The 20,565-nt window shown below is 54.0% G+C and overlaps 1 protein-coding gene across 3 annotated transcripts; it reads left to right on the top strand.

Moving 5' to 3' along the window:
* The first annotated feature begins 937 nt into the window (after positions 1-937).
* Positions 938-19,406, top strand: LGALS9 (galectin 9). 3 transcript variants are annotated; one of them, XM_040243958.1, is made up of 11 exons: positions 940-1,048; positions 7,035-7,126; positions 9,569-9,770; positions 10,605-10,715; positions 12,369-12,464; positions 14,312-14,347; positions 14,995-15,045; positions 15,697-15,738; positions 16,199-16,287; positions 16,385-16,547; positions 18,720-19,406. In XM_040243958.1, the coding sequence occupies exons 1-11, from the start codon at positions 1,010-1,012 to the stop codon at positions 18,864-18,866; spliced, it is 1,068 nt and encodes a 355-aa protein (XP_040099892.1). In that variant the 5' UTR covers positions 940-1,009; the 3' UTR covers positions 18,867-19,406. The 3 variants fall into 3 exon arrangements, with proteins under 3 accessions (XP_040099894.1, XP_040099892.1, XP_040099893.1); XM_040243959.1 differs by lacking the exon at positions 12,369-12,464; XM_040243960.1 differs by lacking the exons at positions 12,369-12,464; positions 16,385-16,547 and having other exon boundaries at positions 938-1,048; positions 18,720-18,798.
* The last annotated feature ends 1,159 nt before the right edge of the window (positions 19,407-20,565 follow it).

Here is a 20,565-nt window from a genome sequence, read left to right as displayed (position 1 = left end):
TTATCAGGGATCGAACCCATGTTCCCTGCAGTGGGAGTGCAGAGTCCTAACCATTGGACCGCCAGGGAAGTCCCAACACGATAATGTTTTCATATTAGGAATAGAATTTTAAAGGGGAGAATACCTTTTCCAGACCCTACTGATGCTTTTGAACGGTGGTGCTAGAGAAGACTCTTGAAAGTACTTTGGAGTGCAAGGAAATCAAACCAGTCAATACCAAAGGAAATGAACCCTGAATATACATTGGAAGGGCTGATGTTGAAGATGAAGCTCAAACACTTTGGTCACCTGTTGCAAAAGGCCAACTCATTGGAAAAGACCCTGATGCTGGGAAAGATTGAGGGCAGGAGGAGAAGGGGGCGACAGAGGATGAGAGTGTTGGGTGGAATCACGGACTCAACGAACAGGAGCTTGAGCAAGCTCCGGGAGATGGTGAAAGACAGGGAAGCCTGGCGTGCTGCAGTCCGTGGAGTCACAAAGAGTCAGACACAACTGAGCAACTGAACACCGCCACCACCGAGTGGCCTCAGACGGCTCAGCTGCCACTGATGAGCTGTGTGACCTTAGGCATGACCCTGACACTCTCTGAGCCTCTGTGACTCTGCCTGGCAAAATGGTTATAGTCAGGCCTTCCCAGTACCACCACCAGCCCATGCACAGGCAGCCCCCATCTGCGTGGGCCGTGCCAAGCAGTCCCACTGTTGTCTGGACGTTCATGACACAACCGCACCGGGGAGTGTCTCCTAGAAGCTCGCAGTGGTGTGCCCGTGGTGAGGATCTCTGAGCCTACAGGAACTTCTGGGACCTATTCTGACTTGGGGCGGAGCACAGGAGAGAGAGGAGAGAGAACACTTGGCGAGGAGCACCCGCTTCTATCCCCTGCTCTTTCTCCACCCATTTCCTCTTGCCCTGGGCTCCTCCCCATTGAATAACTGCCAGATTGCTTTGGTTTCTATTTCTTCATTAAGCCAGCAGGCGAAGTGGCAGTGGTTACAGAGGCGGAGGAGACATGGCCTTTGGTGGTGCCCAGGCTTCCTACATAAACCCAGTGAGTTCCCGGGGCTAGGGGTGGCCTCAGCTGGGGGAGGGGAGGGACAGGGGTCGCAGCTCCTGCAGGAGACAGGAGCTCTTGCAGGGGATGGGGGGAGGGGGCATCCAAATAAGAACACAAGAAAGGCAGACACACCAGCCGGCGTGATCCTGACAGAATTTCTGCTCCAAGCTCGCCTCGTCCCCCTAGCACCACTCAGGGCTGCAGCGAATGAGCATCACCAGGATTCAGTAAGCAAAGGTTTACTGAACTTTCTCTGGCTGCCACTCCTTCTCTAGATGCCCAGTGGGGGAAGAAGGGCCCACATCATAACTAGAAAAGAGATTATTAATCTTTTTTTTTGCACAAAGGGAGAGGTACACAGGGCTTCTGGGGAGGCTAACAACCCAGCTTGGAAGCGAAATGCACTTATCTTGAAGATGGCCTCCTTGGGTTCAGCCACGTACTAGCTGGGTGACCACAAGCATCCCTGGTGGCTCAGTGGTAAAGAATCCGCCTGCCAGTGCAGGAGATGCGGATTCCATCCCTGGGTCAGGAGGATCTCTTGGAGGAGGAAATGGCAACGCATTCCAGCATTCTTGCCGGGAAAGTCCCATGGACAGAGGAGCCTGGCGGGCTACATTCCAAAGAGACATGACTAAACAGTTGGACACGACTAAACCACTGAGCAGTCATGTATATGTGACCTCCAGCAAGTTGCTTTACCTCTCTGAGCCTCAATTTTTGCATCTGTACAACAGGGATAATCCTCAAGTCACCGCCTAGGGCTGGGGGAAGAAGTAAGCGAGGCAGTCCACTGAGAGCTTGAAAGGTGTCTGGCTCACTGTGGAAATGTTTAGAATTAATAGGAGTCTGGGGGTGGCAGGGAAGGCCTCCTGAGGAGGTGTCTGCTCCCTGAAGGGTGAGAGAGTAAGGCAGGGCAGGTCAAGGCTATCTGAGGACTCTCTGGGGAGTTATGGGGGAGAGAGGCACTGTGGGGTGCAAGCGCTGCGTCTTGTGCCCTTTGCCTCTTGTGTGGAGGCCCCATTGCCGGTGGCCTTGTTTAAACCCTGTGAACCTTATCATCCCCAGGTCATAAATGGAAAACAGGTTCAGACAGGTGGAGGTCACTTGTCAAATGTCCCCAGATGGTAAGTGACCAAGGAAGCAAGTGCCCACGGAGAGAGCCCTGGGTGAGGAGGAAGCAGGCAGGCGGCAGGCTGGGTCTCAGGAGGTTTCCATGCTCCCTGCATCCTGGGCCTGGTCCTTCAAATCTCCCGACCTCAGCTTCCTGCGAGGCTGGGCAGGTGGGCTGGTGGAGTCCTTCCTGGGGAGGGGTGGGGGGACTGCTGGACTCCACACTCATGCCCACCTCCCCGGGGGCCCCGCTGGGCCGGCTTGCTCCAGGCAGCGTCCAGTACCCCTCAGCCCACTTTGGGGGGCTCCTGTGGGGGTTGGAGGAAGCTGCCCCCCACAGTGGGTGCTTCCACGGTGACCTTGGGGTCAGGACGTGACACCTAGGCTTCCTTCTCCCTCAGATGGGCGACCTGGAGCCCCTTCCAGGCCCTGACATTTTATTATTCTAAAGACACATTTTTCCTTTCTAATCCTTGGGTTCAAAAGCCAAGATTTGAAATTAGAAGGAAATTCCTTCTCTTGACAGCAGGGCCTCAGAGTCTGGACGAGAAAGAGGCTGGTGCAGCCCCCCCAGGGACCAGCAGCACTGTTCACCCCACGTGGCCTCCCGCCCCCAGGTCACCCAGTGACCTCTAGTATCCGGGACCTCACTTCTTCCCAAGTGCAACATGAGGGTCACCCGCCCCCGCCGGCCAATCGGCTGAGTCAGTGCCTCTAGGAAATGCCTCAGAAGCACCCCTATTGCTCGCCCATGCCCCGCTCTGGTCTCATCTGGCCCAGCCCCAAGAGGGCCAGGAGGGCAGCAGCCATCAGAGTCAGGACAGGACTCGCTGTTTGGTCCCAGAGGATCAGGGCTTCTCTGTGAGAAGCAGCCTGGGTAGGGGCTAAAAGCATGGGTGCTGTGATTCAAACCTGTCTCTATCACTGCCCAGCTGAGTGACTTCGGGAAAGTTGGGCAACCTTCTTGTTCCTGTTTCCTCATCTGTAAACGTGGTACTAATACTGACCAGCAGTGCTGGGAAGATGAGTTAACTCAGACACGGAAGGGAGGCCGCCAGAAGGGTAGCAGTGCTGCCCCCTGCGGGTGAGCCCCCTAGCCAGGTATGGCTGGGTGGCCTCTGTGACACTTGGTCTCCAGAAGGGGGCTGCCCACCCCTGGCTGGTAGGGCCTGGTTCCTCTTTCTGGAAGGATCTAAAGAGGAGAGAAAGATCCTCAGTCTCCAGGCATGGCCAGGAGCTGAGACCTAGTTCGATCCCAGCAGAAGGATTAAGTCATCCTGCTGCATACAGCTACCCTTGTCACGTCCTTCCAGCCAAGGGCTTTCCACTTAGCCTTTCACCTAATCCTCTCAAGGACACTGCCAGGCTGGAACTGGGGCGGGGGCGGGGGGGCCGGGGGGGGGGGCAGACAGGTCATGTGACTTGGTCAACATCAGAGCTGCCGGCCTGGGGAGTTGGGAGGCGAGTCCATGCTGTGGAACCATAAATCCAACTTAAAAATCCTTCTTCCGGGTCCTCTAGGTGCTGCTGTTTCTTGCTAAGATCACAGACACACACCACACACATGCATGGAGGGGTCCTTGGCCAGCCAGGCTTAAAGCAATCTAAGTTCATTCTGTTACAGTTCTGAGGTCAAAATCTAAAATCAAAGTGTCAGCAAGGTTGTTCTCTGCTGGAGGCTTCAGGAGAGAATGTTTCCTTGCCTTTCCCAGTTTCCAGAGGCTGCCCGCTTGCCTCGGCTTGTGGCCCCTTCCTCCTTCTTTAAAGCCAGCAGCTTCTCGCTTCTGTTGTCACATCTACTACTGACCCTCCTCTTCTGCCTCCCTCTTTGAGGACCCTGTGACGACACTGGGCCCATGCCGATAATCTGCAATAACCTATCTCAAGATCCTTAACCTAATCACATCTGCAAAATCCACTTTGCTGTATAAAGTAGTATATTCACAACTTCCAGGAATTAGCATGTAGACATTTTTGGTAGGACAGAGGGGAGGGTGGTAATTATTCAGTCCACCCTACCCTCCTTGGAGTCAACCAATATTAATGGTTTGTTTGAACCATTCCAGAAATGTTTTTACATAATGCTTTATTTATAATTAGTAAATATATGTATATAGCCTCCCCCACGGAGAAGGCAATGGCACCCCACTCCAGTACTCTTGCCTGGAAAATCCCATGGATGGAGGATCCTGGTAGGCTGCAGTCCATGGGGTCGCGAAGAGTCGGACACGACTGGGCAACTTCACTTTCACTTTTCAGTTTCATGCATTGAAGAGGGAAATGGCAACCCACTTCATAACTTGCCTGGAGAATCCCAGGGACCGGGGAGCCTGGTGGGCTCAGAGTCGGACACGACTGAAGCGACTTAGCAGCAGCAGCAGCAGGAGCCTCCCTCACCCATTTTTAAAACAATCCCTGTGGCATCATCCCATATCAATTCTCAGAGTTCCCTTCTTCCTCTTCTTTTCTTATGCAGTCTCCATAAAGTCCATTGTATAGAAATACCAAATTCTTCCTGGTGGACTTTTGGGCTTGCTTCTGATTCTTTACAATTATAATGCAGCTATGAATAATCTTGTCTTTAGGACTATACTCAATTTGAAATAATCTTGTGTTTCAGAATTTGAGGATGCCATTTAAGATATTAAAATCTCACAAAGCTTTTTGGGGGAATCATTTCCTAAGATTCTTTACTGCCTGAGCCACAGCTTCCTTCGTGGCTCAGAAGTTAAAGAATCTGCCTGCCATGCAGGAGATTTAGGTTCAATCCCTGGGTCAGAAAGACCCCCTGGAGAAGGGAATGGCAACCCACTCCAGTATTCTTGCCTGGAAAATCCTATGGACAGAGGAGCCTGGCACTATAGCCCATGTGGTCACAAAAAGTTGGACATGACTGAGCAACTAACACACACACACACAGACACATTTCCTAAGATTAACTGTACTACCCGCCCCCATGGCCCACACAGGGCTTCCTCCATCCTGCCCTCCTTCTGTGCCCTGAGGACTTCATCCCATCACACCGTGCTTTCAGTTCTTTATACCTTCATGTGAATATGCTTGAGGGAGGCGCCCATGCTGCCAGAAGGATATATTTTAAGCCTTGTCTTTCATAATGCTATGAAAGGCTCTTAAGAGGCTTCAACGAACAAATAAGGGGATTCTTCTTCAGTAAAGTCCGCCATGCTGGTCAGGCTGATTCTACTCCAAAATCACTGACATGGACAGACAACAGAAAGAACTCAGAGATGCAGAGACGTTGTGATTTGCTCAAGGTCACCAAAGTATTTACTGGCAGAGTTCAGACCTGACCTGGGGGGCCACAAAAGACACCTCCGCCCAAGGTCCATGGAGAGCACAGTCTGTCTGAGTGGGATCCTGGCATCACTGGTTATCTCCCAGGGCCAGCTGTGCACACCGGGCTCAGAGGGGCTTCTCTGGGTTCTGGTGGTTGTGCGCCTCAAGGACACAGAGTAGGACTGAATTGGGCTTGTGGGTGCTTTTTTGTTTGGCCTGCACAGTGTTTACTTTAATTTGCTTCCAAATAAAATGTATAATGCGGAGAGAACAGTATCATAAACAACACACACCCATCCCTCAGTTTCAACTCTTGACCTATCTGCTTCACTTCTATCCAACCCTCCTTCCCTTCCCACCCCTGGCTTATTTCGCAGCAAATCTAGATATATTATCTCATTGCAAACATTCATTATGTCTTCCTATCACAAAGAAACTCTTCTACAATCCTTTTTTAAAGGATTTTTGCCCCAGAAAGTAGAAAGCTTTACAGAGAAAAAAAATTCCAGATTCCTATCTTCTCCTAATAAGCTGGAAGCTCTGTCCACACTGGACTGGAAGGAAATCACGGGTTACAGCTGAGTGGACATTGTTCTTTGGATAAGGAAGATGATGCCTACTTTGCTGCAGTCCCCACCACTCCCGACTGTCCCCTACCTGGCCAGCTCAAATATGTAAATCATCTGCCTCATTTCTGGGCATTGCATGTGTGTGTGTGTGTGTGTGTGTGTGTGTGTGTGTGTGAGTTTTTTCCTTCTTTTTTAAAAAAATTTAAAATTTTTCCTTTTTTTAAAAAAAATTTTCTATATTTTTATTTTCTATTGGAGTATAGTGGCTTAAAAATGCTACATTAGTTTCAGGTGTACAGCAAAGTGATTCGTTATACATATATATGTATCTATTCTTTTCCAAATTCCTTTCCCGTTTAGGTTGCTCCATATCATTAAGCAGAGTTACCTGTGCTATACTGTAGGTCTTTGTTGATTATCCATTTTAAATAAGCATTTGATTTTTGTAGGGAATTGATGTAAAGGAGAAGGTAGACCAGACTTCAACAGCTTGAAAAACGTGAAAATTGACTAGGGGATAGTACGGTGTGTAAGTTTGTAGAACCCCATTAGGCATTTGGAAGGAAGCTTCCAAAGTTGAGATGTAACTAATTCAGGAATTTTGCTCAGAGACCAGGGTGGAAGCGGTGGGGGGTGGGGGTGGTGGTAGAGAGACAACGTACTACACAATGGAATCTTCCACAGACTTTCTCATTCAATCATGAATCTCACCCCAAAAGTGGGGTTTATCCCTATTTCACACATGAGGAAACTGAGGCAAAGAGAAGTTAAGTAAGCTTCCCAAGCCCACTCAGGTAACGAGCAGCAGAATCAGGATTCAAACCTGGAGGATGCCTGACTCTAAAATGAAGCCCCTTCACCAGAACCAAGGATCCTTTATTTATTTAATTATTTATCTGTTTTATTCAAATCTTTTTATGTCTGCACTGGGTTGTGTGCAGGCTTTCCCTAGTGGGGCGAGCAGGAAGCAGGAGGCACTGACCGCCATCTCCTCCCCACAGGTTGTCCCCTTCACTGGGACGATCCAAGGAGGTCTCCAGGATGGACACAAGATCACCGTCACTGGGACCGTTCTTCCCTCAGGCGGGAACAGGTACAGGGGATCGTCTCTCTCAGCCTCACCCTGAGTGAACCACGGTGCTGTCAGCTCAGGAGGATCCATCCAGCATCCTCCAAGTGTCCGCACTTGCTCTGGGGATGGGAAGGGCCCGGCCCTGCCAACAGTGCACGAGACCCCGGCCACCTGCATGTAGCATCCAGGGCACCATGAAGCAGACTCCCCAGAGACGGCAGGGGATGGAGGCTCACAGTCTAGGGAGGGAAGCAGGCCAGCCCAGGGCAGAGTTCTGGGACTGAACCTCATACATGATGACCCAGAGCTGCAGATACGTCAACTTCCTCCATTTCCTGCGGTCACCTGCCTCTGCTTCAGAACCCTCATGTGGGCTGACGTGGAAATATTTAAACTTGCCTTCAAGGCTGCGGTTTGGTCTCTTTTGGTTTCAAGGTCTTTGCTGCTAAAGTCAATTCAAAATATAAATATCTCAGCTCTGTTTCCCATCCCCCTCCTTCCCGAGGTGGGCTATCTGGGAACACAGAAGAGCTTGCACATATTCTCAGAGGCGGGAGGGTCATCAGTGGCTCAAGCAGCCCTGACTGACCTCTGCCGAGGGCCGGGTGACCCAGAGGCCTACAACATGTGCCTGTGTGGGCAGGGTCCAGGTGGGCTGCACCCTGAGATCCACAGTGTACACAGAGGCCCCTCTGGACATGACTTCTCTCAGAAGCCTCTAGATGACTTCCTCTGCCACTGCCTCCCCTGCCGGCTGACACAGCCACACTGACCATGGGACTCTTGAGAGCCCTGAGTGCCCCCAGGGGACTCGGAGGGAGGTGAGGCACCCAGTTTCCCAGAAACCGTTCCAGCAGGGGAATCGGGACCCTTGTTTCTGAACTTCCATCCCTCCCTCTCTCCCCTTCCCTGTGCCGACCCTTCCTCCCAGCACAGGAGGGCTTTCTACTCCACTCTAACAGACCTGTCTCTACCTCCGAGGGGCCTCCTTCCGATGGAAGCTGCTCTTCTCTCCTTCCCTGGGAACACAGCCATGAAGCTGGAGGATGGCAAAGGGAAAATTATACCCCGATATTTCAGGAACACCATTCTTCACTTTAAGAGGAACAGGGACTTCGATTTTCTCACTCTAGAATCACCTGGAACATCCTTTCCTTTTGGTGTTCCCAGAGGGAGTGTCTAGGGCTCAGGTCCTGGCCAGTTCTGTTGGTCTTGCTGGCTGAGAGCTCTCCAAGCACCTTAGTGTTGAGGATAATACCCCAAACTCATCCTCGTAACTGATAAAGCAATGGGTTCTCAGGGTTTCCCTGGAAGGCGTGTGGGCACCCTTCCACGCTTCCACTGCAGCGGGCAAGGGTTCCATCCTTAGTTGAGGAACTAAGATCCTGCAGGCCATGCTGCACAGTCCAAACAAACAAAAAACCAAAAATGGGCCCTGCAGATAGAATGTCCACTGAGGGCCGCCCATGAGTGTGCTGCAGCGCCTGGCTCTGTGGGGATGACACGGGAGCGCGGCGCACTCTCCGATTGCTGTGTGTTGGTTGGGGAGACCAGAGTGACTCTGAGAAGCAGGCTGTGAACCGCACTCGTTCTGAGTTCAGGCAAGGTGGTGGGACAGAATTCTTGCTGCAGAACCTCAGATCAGAACTTGGTTTGGGAATATGCAGGAGTTCCACCTGGGAAAAGTCAGAACAAACATCGATTGCACCCCCTTCATGAGCCAGGCCCCTTGGAAGCTCCTTTTTTTTTTTAGCCCTCACCTTAGAGTCATGGCTGTACCCAGAGGAGGTTGGGAAGGTGAGGAGAGATGGGAACAAAGAATCACTTCCTTGGCATCCTTGGGCCGCCTTGGTCATCATCCCCGAAGGAAGGCAGTCACCCCCTTTCCTGGGTGGGGCAGCTTGAATAGTGTGGTCTTGGTCATTGCAAACGACACAGGGCAGAGCTGGGCTCAGGGTCCAGGCCTGCTGACCTCACTGGGGACGGGTGAACACATGATGGCCTCCAGTGAGGGACAGACACACACACCGAGGTTCCCATGCCCGGAGAGCTAGGGTTTATTCTATGTCTCCCCTTTAGACACCGTCTCTGTAGGCGGCCCATCTGTTCTTTCCACTTGCCCTCTTCTGTCCCAACTTAATGGACGTGGGCAGGCCTCGGCTACCACTTGGTCCAAAAGGCTCTCACTTCCAGGCACATTTTTCGAGTTCCAACTTGGATACCAATTTCTTTACCCATAGAAATTCACACTGTAAGGGCAAAATGTGGTAACTGAACAAAAGCACCTTAGTGCAAGTTAGGTGAACAAAGCAGACAGCAGCAGACTAGGGCTGGGCAGCAACCAGCCATGCAGGCTGTGCGCAGATTCCCAGATGGATGTCAGTCAAAAGCCTGAGCACTTCCTGTTCCCACCCTTGGGAATAAACCAGGACGCCAAGCACTGCCTGATTTCCCTCCACCTAGGTTTGCTGTGAACCTTCAGACCGGCTATCACGACCATGACATTGCCTTCCATTTCAACCCTCGGTTTGAAGAGGGTGGGTACGTGGTCTGCAACACGAAGCAGAGAGGAAGCTGGGGGCCGGAGGAGAGGAAGATGCAGATGCCCTTCCAGAGGGGGAGTTCGTTTGAGCTCTGCTTCCAGGTACAGAGCTCGGAGTTCAGGGTGAGTTGGAACTCTCCTCTCGTCCCTCCAGCTGCCTGTCCCCTGTCGAGATCAGGCTCCATATATGGTCTTAAAATAGTCACGTGAACACCTTTGTACAGAGAAGAGGATCATTTCCTTGTAAGGCTGCAGTCCCCTTACACACCTTCACCTGCATTTACAAGTGTACCTGTTGCTTCATTTACTCCAGAAATAAGCACCAGAGAAGTCACCATGGTGCTTTTTGGCCTCCTGGTGTCTTTAGAGTCCAAGTTATTTCCACTTCTCTGTTGTACCCCTTCTTCCACTCCAGGTCCCTGGGAACATTTGTTTTCCTGTTACCTTGTTGGTGCCTTTATCCAGGTGCAATTAATGACTTGGTTTTGCAGGACATTGCACATTGCTTTTGCAAGCAGAGCAGTGTCTCTGGGCTTGGGAAGAAGGAGGGGTGGGGTGAGTGCATCTGCGTCTGTGCTTCTCTTTGTGAACACGAATGCCGCCACGCCCTTGTCACGTAACCTGACGTCATCTCTCCTCTGCTCCCCACCAACATTTGTATGTATATTTCAATATGCATATTTCAGTAAGACCCCAGGTGAGCTATGATTAGAAAGACAAACAACCAAAAGAGTAACACAGCAATGACTGGAGCCAGACAGAGATAGTGTCTGGATGCCCTCTGGGTCCCAAGCATGCTCCTGTGACTGATGCTCTGAAGGCTGATGCCCGGATCTATAGGGAATAAATGTGGAACCAGACGCAGGCCTAAGCTTCTGGAAGCAGGGGTCCCAGAGGCCCAAGTGTGGGCCCACCTGGCTGAGGCCCCCTCCCTGGCATGTGCACGTCTCTCGGCAGGTGATAGTGAACGGGAACCTCTTCACGCAGTATGCCCACCGCGTGCCGTTCCACCGCGTCGATGCCATCTGCATCACGGGCATCGTGCAGCTGTCCTCCATCAGCTTCCAGGTCAGACTGTCCACCCAGCGCTCGTCCCCAGGGGCTGGGTGCGGGGCCCAGTTCCCTGGGCCCGGGCCCTGCTGTGTGGCCCCAAAGTGCCAGCCGGTCTCCTTTCCACGCCCCTGGCTCCCTTCTCCTCCTCCTTGTGTCGCTGTCTCTGTCTGGGACACCCGCACAGTCTTCTGGACTCAAATGCCACTCATCTCTGTTTCTCTCTATCCCCACTCTGCTTAGGAGGCTGTGTGGTGGTAGAAAGAACCCGGGCTTGGGAATCAAACTGAATCCAACCCAAACCCCCAGCTCTGCCATTCTCATCGGTTGGGGGATCTTAGACACATGACTTCACCTCTCCCAGCCCCAGTCTCCTCAGCTGCGGAAGGAGCAGGGTCTGCTGCCCCACGGTTCGCTGTGTCAGCTCAATGAGGTCACAGCCATCGAGGGCACAGAACAGCCTGCTGGGCCACTCCCAGGTCTATCTGATCTTCTCTGCGTTTTGAAATTTTTAACATGTAACCAATATCTGAAAGGTCAGGGGCAGTTTCACAAGATAAAGGAGTTCTGGAGTTGGATGGTTGCACAACTGTGGAAGTCAACCTAACACCATGACCCACACACTTAAAAAGAGTTTAAGATGGTCTGTTCTGTGGGGTGTGCATTCTGCCACAGTGCAGCAGAGAAAAGGTCAGGTAACAGCACATGGAATTCTGGATTTCGGGTTTTTTGTGTGAAAACTGGGAAGACTGGGGTATGGTGGGCCCACACTCTGTAGGGCCTCAGGCTACTGACTGGAAGCTACCGCCCCGACTCTGGTATCTGTGCAGGCACCTGGAGACGGGAAAGGCACGCAGCCGGCCCTTAACAAATACAGGGTCCTCTTCTTTGGTCTGCATCTTTCATATTCCTTCCCTCCTTCACTCTCTCCCATGGGGGTAGAGGAGAGAGGAGAGAAAAGTAGAGATGGAGAGAGAGATGGAGGTGGAGAGAGAGACAGAGATGGAGGTGCAGGTGGAGAGAGGAAGTGGAGAGATGGAGAGAGAGACAGTGATGGAAAGAGAGGAGGAGGTGGAGATGGAGAGATGAAGAGAGAGAGAGAGACAGAGGTGGAGGGAGAGATGGAGAGAGATGGAAAGAGAGATGGGGGTGGAGAGAGATAAAGGCAGAGAGAGAGATGGAGGTGGGAAGAGAGATGGATGGAGATGGAGAGAGACAGAGGCAGAGAGAGATGGAGATGGAGAGAGACAGAGGCAGAGAGAGAGATGGAGGTGGAGAAAGATAGAGGCAGAGAGAGAGATGGAGATGGAGAGAGACAGAGGTAGAGAGAGGGAGATGGGGGTGGAGAAAGATAGAGGCAGAGAGAGAGATGGAGATGGAGAGAGACAGAGGTAGAGAGATGGATGGAGGTGGAGGGAGAGATGGAGGTGGAGAGAGACAGAGGCAGAGAGATGGATGGAGGTGGAGCGAGGTGGAGAGGAGATGGAGGTGGCGAAGCGCTGGCCAGCCTGCTGTCACTCCTTGCAGCCCAGCCTTCCCTCTGCGGGTCCTGTGCATCCCTTGCTCTTGCACCTGTCTGGTTCGCTCCTCCCTGCCTGGCCCCTGCTTTCTCACTCTTCCTTGGCTCCATTAACGCTTCTCTTCACCCCATGGCGCCTTTTGTTTTAACAGAACATCCGCGCAGCTCCCAAGCAGCCCGTCTGCTCCAAGGTGCTGTTCTCCCCGGCTGCCTGTTTCCCACCCAAGCCCAGGGGGCGCAAATCAAAAGTGAGTTTAACAGAGGCCTGGGGAGGCTGAGCCGTCAGCACAAAGGACACAGTGTGAGACACTGGTCTAGTCAGCAGGCCAGCCAGGGTCTCCAGGCCCCGTTATACCCAAAGGTTCATCCACACCCCCAAGCCCAGAGCTGGGCACCTGGGAGTTGTCCTCAGCTCTTCCTTCTGTCATTATCTCTCCAGGGCACTGGCGCCTCTCCTCCCAAAGCCGCTGGCTTGGTCCAGGCCATCCACCCCCTCACCACCCCACCCATGGCCTGGCTCTCCACCCCCACACACCCACCCACCACCACTGTTTGTTCCCACACACAAATCCGATTGCATCTTCCCCCTGCTTTAAAGTCCTAAAGGCCCCAAGTCCTTCTAGAGAAGGCCCAGATTCCCCAGCAGAATCTGCAGAGTCCTCCCCAGGCTTGCCCCAGTCCCCCTCCCAGCCTCACCCACGATGCTCACGCAGCCTCCACTGCTCACGAGGGGCAGCCTCGGGCCACCGTGCTTTTGGCACGTGTCACCCTGTGCTGAAAGCTTGCTCTGCCACTCACCCCCAGCCAACCCCGACTGGCCCTCCGGAGCTCTCCTTAAGCGTGGCTCCCGCGGGGCACCGTCCCTGACTGGTGGATCACTGGATGCCCCTGCATCCCTACAGACTCTCCATACCTCTGTGCTACGTCAGTCATCACATCCTGCTATAGTTGTGCTTATGTATGTCTCTCCATCACTCCTCTCCCCTGCTTCCCTACACCCGCCAGGCCCTCTGTGGGCTCGGATTGTAGCTGGTTCATTCACGTATCCCAGCATTTTCCACAGCGCCTGGCATGCAGTAGGGACTCAGTTAATAAATGTGGAATAGGTTTGCAAGAGGAACAGTCTGCTGGGTGAAGGCAAGGTCCCGGACAGGAACAGGAGCAGGACCTGCCCCTTCCTCAGCCACTTAGGCAGTGAGGACTGAGGGGACGGGGGGGTCTCTCTACCCAGCCCTTCCCATGCCCATCATGGTGCAGCCAGGGCACCTGCCTCCTGCCGTGTGGACCCAGGACTGGTAGAGCTCCAGGGAGCCTTTGCAGGGCAGCCTGACTCCGGCCCTGGCCTGGGGAGGATGGGGTGTGATGGATACTATCAGAAGAACTGGGTACCATTTTGGATTTTATCTCTTGTTATCTGGGTGAGCTTGGGCAGGTTGCCTAATTTTTCTGAGAACTGGTTGCTTCACCACCAAAACAGGAGGTAAGGATGCCCCTCTCATTTGTAAAGCCTTGAAGCCAGAGCCTGGCACAACAAATCTCCAGCCAATGTTAGTGTTCACCTTATGGGTGAATTAGGGCCCCGGGAATAATGGTTTTGTCTCAGGGAGCTAAAGGAAGTGAAATGGTCTGCATCAGATATGGCCTCCTCTCCTTTTGAGGGCTTTGCCGGTGGCTCAGATGATAAAGAATCTGCCTGCAATGCAGGAGACTCGGGTTCAATCCCTGGGTCGGGAGGATCTCCTGGAGAAAGGAATGGCAACCCGCTCCAGTATTCTTGCCTGGAGAAATCCCATGGAAAGAAGAACCCGGCAGGCTACTGTCCATGGGGTCACAAAGAATCAAACACAACTGAGTGACTAACACTTTCACTTTCCCCTTCTGAAGGAGCCAGTGGGAAAATTCACCCTCCTCCACTTCCAACCCCTCCCGGACACTGTTGCATAACCACACTGTATCCTGGGGGGATGGGTGAGCAGCTGGGCGCCCAGAAGGCTCAGGAAGGCTTGCTAGGCATTTCTTCCCACAGGTCTAGCTGCCATCTTACCCTCACGCGGCACCAATGTTAACCACCGTTTTCGCTTCTCATCCCCTTCAGCCTCCCGGGATGTGGCCAGCCAACTCGGCTCCCATTGTAAGTCTCTTGCCTCTCTTTAGAAGCTTTTCGCTTTGTTTCTTCCTGTGGGTTAAAAGAGAGCTTCCCCAGTGTCTCAGAAGGTAAAGAATCTGCCTGCAATGCAGGAGACCAGGGTTCAGTCCCTGGGTGGTAGGTTAAAAGGAGGAAGCAAGCCAAACACTGGGCTTCTCCCATTGGAAGGTGGGGCCACCAAGGCCAGACCCCTGGACCATCTGCCTGGCTGTGGTGGTAACAGTGGGAGGGTTTGGGGGGAGGGGGAGGGTGGCTGGCCCTGAAGAATTGGGAAACGGCCCCGAGGGCCACTGCTTTGCTCAGGCCCCTGTCAGTCTGGGCAGCCACAGGACGCCGAGACCCCGCTTCCACTTCTTCCTTCTGCAAAGTGAGGCTATGCTGGAGTGATTCCCCTAAGAAAGACAGGCCACACACCACAAATGCATATTTGTTCTCAGAAGAAACCTTTGCCCCTATCTCATGCCCTTAAGAGAAGAAATATCTCTGCCCACCAATTCGGAGGTACCTCCTGGCTGGTTACAAGCTCAAGATGAAACTCTCCCAAGAGGAGAGAGTTAAGTGCCACCTCTGGGGGCAGGTGGTGGTCTTCCCACAGGTGAGAGCTGGTTAAAAACGTGGTTTCTTCCTTCCAGACTCAGACTGTCGTCCACACCATACACAGCACCCCTGGACAGATGTTCCCTGTAAGTCTGAACACTGGTCAGCTCACAGCCCCACTACGTGCCCCTTTACCAAAGGCTGAATTCTCTAGGTCCAGAGTCAGGAAGAAAGCAGTTTAGCAAGGAGGGTGGGGACATTTGGGGCTGAGGTCCTTCGCTCAGGGGGCATGCACACAAAACTCTCAGAGACAGTAGAGGTTCTGGATCAGGCTGGATTTACCCAGCGGCGCAAGAAATTGACCCCCTAGTGGCCACTCCAGTGTTCTTGCCTGGAGAATCCCAGGGACGGAGGAGCCTGGTAGGCTGCCATCTATGGGGTTGCACAGAGTCGGACACGACTGAAGCGATTTAGCAGCAACAGCAGCTGATCAAGGACTAGGCTGCTTCTCCGCCTCCGCCTCCTGCCGGGACAAATTACACAGGAACCTGGAGTCAGCGGGGCTGTCCTTGGAGGGGCTGAGGGGCCGGTGACCATGATGGGATCCAGGAGTACACGGGAAGTCCCACCAAGGCTGATATGGGGAGGAAGGTGGCTGGGAAAACCCAAGAGCTGAAGCCTTTACTACTCCAGTCTCCTATTGGAGCGTCCTCTCTAGAACGTGCGGGCTCACAAGAGTTTACGCATACGCGTGCGTGCGCACTCCTGCCCTGACGCTCTCAATCTCATTTCAACAGAATCCCGTGACCCCACCCGTGGTGTATCCCAGTTCGGTTTACGTAAGTGGTTTCTCGGGGAGGTCTGGTTTGTGCTGTGCAGGGTTGGGGGCAGGGGGAGAGGGCAGCTTTCAAAATTAAAAGCAGTGCCTTAGTAAACTGAAGTTCTGGAAACTTCCAAGTAACTTAGAAGACTTACAAAAGGAGCTTTCACCTTTAAAAGCATCCCTTCACCCTGAGCATATCATACAGCCTCCCCTTCTCAGCCTAAAGCATCCTTTGCATCCAACCAAAGCTCTTTTTCTGAAGGTAAATGTCCATTAATTTGAGGAACGCTGGAAAGGTTTTCTTTGCCATTTACTGAGCCAAGTAAAGATTCCATGGAATTCTTTCTTGAAGATACTCACAGACACAGCAAACTGTGGGCTGACAGTCCAGACGCATAGAAATGGGCACAAAGGTCCCCCTAGGGTGGCGGCTGCTCTGGCTGCTGCTGGCTGACCTGCCCCACCCCTCCCCACAGCCACTGCCTTTCTTCACCTCCATCGTGGGTGGGCTGTACCCCTCCAAGAGCATCCTGGTGTCGGGCACCATTCTGCCCAACGCTCAGAGGTAAGCCAGGCCTCCCGGGGAGAAGAGACACCCCAAGGTCATTCTGGCCACCCCTCTGCCTTGGGGCGGAGAGTCCATGGGAGTGGCCCGCCCCCAGGTTCTACATCAACCTGCGCTCAGGGAATGACATCGCCTTCCACCTGAACCCCCGCTTCAACGAGAACGCGGTGGTCCGCAACACGCAGGTCAACGGCTCCTGGGGGCCTGAGGAGCGAAGCCTGCCACGAGGGATGCCCTTCTTCCGAGGCCAGAGCTTCTCGGTGAGATGTCGCCACCTGGAGCTCGAATGGGCTCTCAAGGGGCAAATGGAGGAGCGGGTGGAGGGCATCTCGGGGCACATTGATCGAGACATGAGTTCGGACACGAGTTGACGCCTCTAGCGTGAGGCCTGGCCTCAGAAGAGAAAGTTCACCAAATGACTGCTATTATCATTTTACTGTTACTGTCCTGCATAAGGCAGGTACTGTGGGCCGTTACACATAAGGAAACTAATTCACAAGTGTAGGTTACTTGCTAAGGTCACACAGCGAATCAGCGTGGGATGGGACTTGAGAATGAGGTGTCATTCACTCACTCACTCATTCAACAGTCATTTATCAGCTATTTCATCCAGGCCCACTTTGAGCAGGAAGTATCCCAGGGGCTGGGGGGACAGTTATGACGCCAGCAGTCTAGGTCCTGACCCCACGGAGTTTACAACCGAGGTGGGAGGAGGAAGAAGGAAACGATGGACAAATCTCCGTGGAATAGCAATGGGTACCATGCGGAGAGCAAATAGGATAAGGAACAAGTGAGCCCCAGGGTCATGCGGCCTTAGGTGGGGGCAGATCTCAGAGGAGGCCAGAGTGCATGTGGGATCTGGGTGGTGGGAGGAGCCCAGCTTGCAAAGATTTAGGAGCAGCAGAGAGAAGGGTCATGGGCACAGCCTATCTAGGAAGCAGGGAGGACAGGGAGGTGAGGGGTAGGGGGTGGGAATTCGGGAGGCTGGGATGACACAGAACTAGATTTTTGACACTGACTACACACGCAGACTACCTGAGAGCTTGGAAAAGAAAAATCAATGCCTGGCCCCACCCCAGGCCCATGGGGGGTGAGCCTGGGCACCTGTATTTTTTGGAGGTGCCCTGGGTCTTCATTGCTGCGCGTGGGCTTTCTCTAGCTGCGGCAAGTCGGGCCTGCTCTCTCGTTGCATGCAATGCACGGGCTTCTCATTGCCGTGGCTTCTCTTGTGGCAGCTCGCGGGCTCAGTAGTTGTGGCACCTGGGCTTAGTTGCTCCATTACCGTGTGGAATCTTCCCAGACCAGGGACCGGACTGGTGTCCCCTGCATTGGCAGGCGGATTCTTAACCTCTGGACCACCAGGGAAGCCCCATCTGTGCTTTGAAATATGCCCTAATACTCCTCTCCCAGAGTTGAAAATGACCAATAGAGGGCCGTGGAGGGCAGCGAAGGGATTTGGATTTTAGTACCAGGTGTTGGTGTGTTTCAAGCCAGAGAGCGGTACACTTTGATAGCTGTGTGACCTTAAGCAAGTGACTTAAATGCTCTGTGCTTCAATTTCCGTATCTAAAATATGGGGCCACAAGTAATACCAGTCTCGTGGAGAAGCAGGAAGGAAATGAGATCATGCTCGTGACATGCTTAGGACAGTGCCTGGGGTGCGGGGACCACTCTGCTGGTGTCCGTGCGCGGCGGGCATGGTGACAGTCTAACAGAAGTGCTGCCGCTGCCTCTGGAGGATGTCGGGAGGGAAAAGACAAGTTAAGGGGCCGCCGCAGCGGAACACAAGCACTGACCACGCCTGTGTGCTGGGTCCTAGGGGTATGGATGACAGCGGCCAGGCCTGAGGGGGCATCTGACTTGACTCGATGGGGGTCAGGAGGTGGGGATTTCCCCGATGGCTCAGCAAGAAAGCATCCGCCTGCCAAAGCGGGAGACATAAGGGACCCGGGTTCGATCCCTGGGTTAGGAAGACTCCCCTAGAGAAGGAAATGGCAACCCACTCCAGTAATCTTGCCTGGAGAACCCCATGGACTGAGGAGCCTGGCGGGCTAAAGTCCAAAGGGTCCTAAAGAATCGGACACGACTGAGCGACTGTGAATGCATAGGAGGTGTGGGAAGGCTGCTTGGAGTGAGGAGGCTGAATCCTGAAGAGGGATTAGCAGTGATGCATGTGGACAGGTGTGCAGGGCGGGGAGCGATGACATTCTGGGTGGGGGTGCGAGGCGGGAACACAATGTGTAAAAGGCGCTGGGAAGGAGAGCACAAGGCATGTTTGGGCACGAGTGAATCCTTCGATGTGGCTCAAATGCAGGTGTGGGTCTTGCTTGACTGAAGTTTGGGGGAGTTGGGAAGGAGGGAGGGAGACGAGCCTGCCTTCCGCTTGAGGACAGCCCAGGTGGGGTGCAAATGCCGGGGGCCTGTCTGTCCAGGTGTGGATCGTGTGTGAAGGCCACTGCTTCAAGGTGGCTGTGGGTGGTCAGCACCTGTTTGAATATCACCACCGCCTGAAGAACCTGCCCGCCATCAACAACCTGGAGGTGGGGGGCGACATCCAGCTGACCCACGTGCAGACATAGACCAGCCCTGCCCTGTGTTGCTGTCTGGATCTGCTCACCACCCACATCTTCCCTGCTTCAGCCCCAGCCCCAGCCCTTCCCAGGCCGCCCAGCATCTGGGGGCTTTGCTGGAGAGACCACGACCTTGGCTGGCTCTGCTCCTGGCTGCAGCCAGCGCGGAGCGGAGAGGGCAGCTGGCCAGGACTGGGGAGCACCCGGATCCTACAGAAGACGGGTGGTCCACAGGCAGAAGGCCCTGTTCAGTTCCCGTGGCAGAAAGGGAGGGTCCTGGCCTTCCCAGGCTCCAGGCCTGCAGCCCCACCTGCCTCGAAACCACATTCCCACCCCCCATTCAAGTTCACCTAGTCCGAGTGCCAGCTGTCACTCTTCGTGGGAAGCGGCGTCCTCGACCCTCCCCTTTCTCCAACCTTGACCCTCTCCCCGCTCTGTTAAATCTACCCTGCTGACACCCCTCTGGCCCCCACTAATGGACCGGAACCGTCTCGGCAGGGGGCTGTCCCTTTTCCCAGTGTCCTTCGAATAAAGAAAGAAAGAAAAAGACTTGTTGGTTTATTAAATGAATCTTGAGATGTGGTGTTGTCTCCGGAATTGGGACGATCCTGGCTGAGGGAAGGGGTAGGAGAGATCGCCGGCTCACTTTGACCAGGGGGCTTCCTGACATTGCAGCCTGCTCCCAGCGGGCCTCCCACCAATCCCGCAAGGGTGTGGGAGAAAGCTCAGACGCCCTCTGGACGGGAATCTTTGCTGGAAGCTGGGTGACAGAGGTGAGCCCCGGAAAACCAATGGCTCCGTGCTTCTGAAATGGGCCGCATGGCAGGCCGGTTCAGCAGAACCCTGAGTCCCAGGGGGAGGAGGAGCCGGTGAGCTCCAGAGAAGCTGGCTCAGAAGAGAGGCTTGTGTGTGTGGTTCTGCTGTGGGTCCCCCGGCATCGGGGTTCAGTGTATGTGGGGAGGGGGAAAAGACTTGGTGTGGGGGTTCCGCCGGTCACAGAGCCAGTGCCGGGGGACCCGGCTCTGTGTCCCCATGACGCCAGCACATCCTGCTAACTCCAAGAATCCAGTCCTTGGGAACCAGGGTGGGCTTGGACCAGCAGCATCTGGGGGCTCCTTAGAAACACAGAATCCGGGCTTTGCGGCAGACCTCCTCAGTCTGCAATGTAACGAGCCCAGGTGGTCCCCTGCTCACTGGAGTGGCAGAGGCGCTGGTCCAGGGGACTGTCCTTGACCACGTTGTACAGACGCATCACTAGGACACTGTGGTCACATGCCCCTTCTCCTCCTCCCCACCCCCGGCCACTCAACCTGAGCAGGAGTGGGGAAAGGGGAAAGGGGGCCAAGGAACCAAGAAAACCAGGAAACAATATTCCAAACCCAGGCTGGGAGCCAGATTTAGCCAACCCTCCACTTAGCCCCTGGCTGAGTTCCTTCCTTGTTCCCACCAGGCTCAGTCCCTGAAGGAGCCTTCCCCGTGGAAGACGTGTGTCCTTCACTCACCATCAAGGCCTTGACACGTAGCCCAGCCTCACCTGCTTTGTCCCCCAGGAGCCAAATCATTACTGGCCAAACTGTCATGAAACAGGCAGCCCAGAGCAGAAGGCGGTGACTCCCGAGACAGGGCTGCGGGGCAGGCTTTCACTAAGGGACCGGCAGCTCGCGGCTCAGCTGGCGCCCTGAAGCCAGCCTGTGCTTCCTCGCCTCCA

Source organism: Oryx dammah, unplaced genomic scaffold, assembly GCF_014754425.2.
Source record: "Oryx dammah isolate SB20612 unplaced genomic scaffold, SCBI_Odam_1.1 HiC_scaffold_8, whole genome shotgun sequence".
Classification (NCBI taxonomy): Eukaryota; Metazoa; Chordata; class Mammalia; order Artiodactyla; family Bovidae; genus Oryx; species Oryx dammah.
The sequence above is the reverse complement of the archived record's forward strand: the minus strand, read 5'-3'. Positions and strand labels throughout refer to the sequence as shown.

Coding starts and splice junctions, on each gene's coding strand:
- LGALS9 (XM_040243958.1), top strand. CDS start 1,010: ATGGCCTTTGGTGGTGCCCAGGCTTCCTACATAAACCCA. Junction 9,771..10,604: donor TACAGAGCTCGGAGTTCAGG/GTGAGTTGGAAC, acceptor GTCTCTCGGCAG/GTGATAGTGAACGGGAACCT. Junction 15,739..16,198: donor TGTATCCCAGTTCGGTTTAC/GTAAGTGGTTTC, acceptor CCCTCCCCACAG/CCACTGCCTTTCTTCACCTC.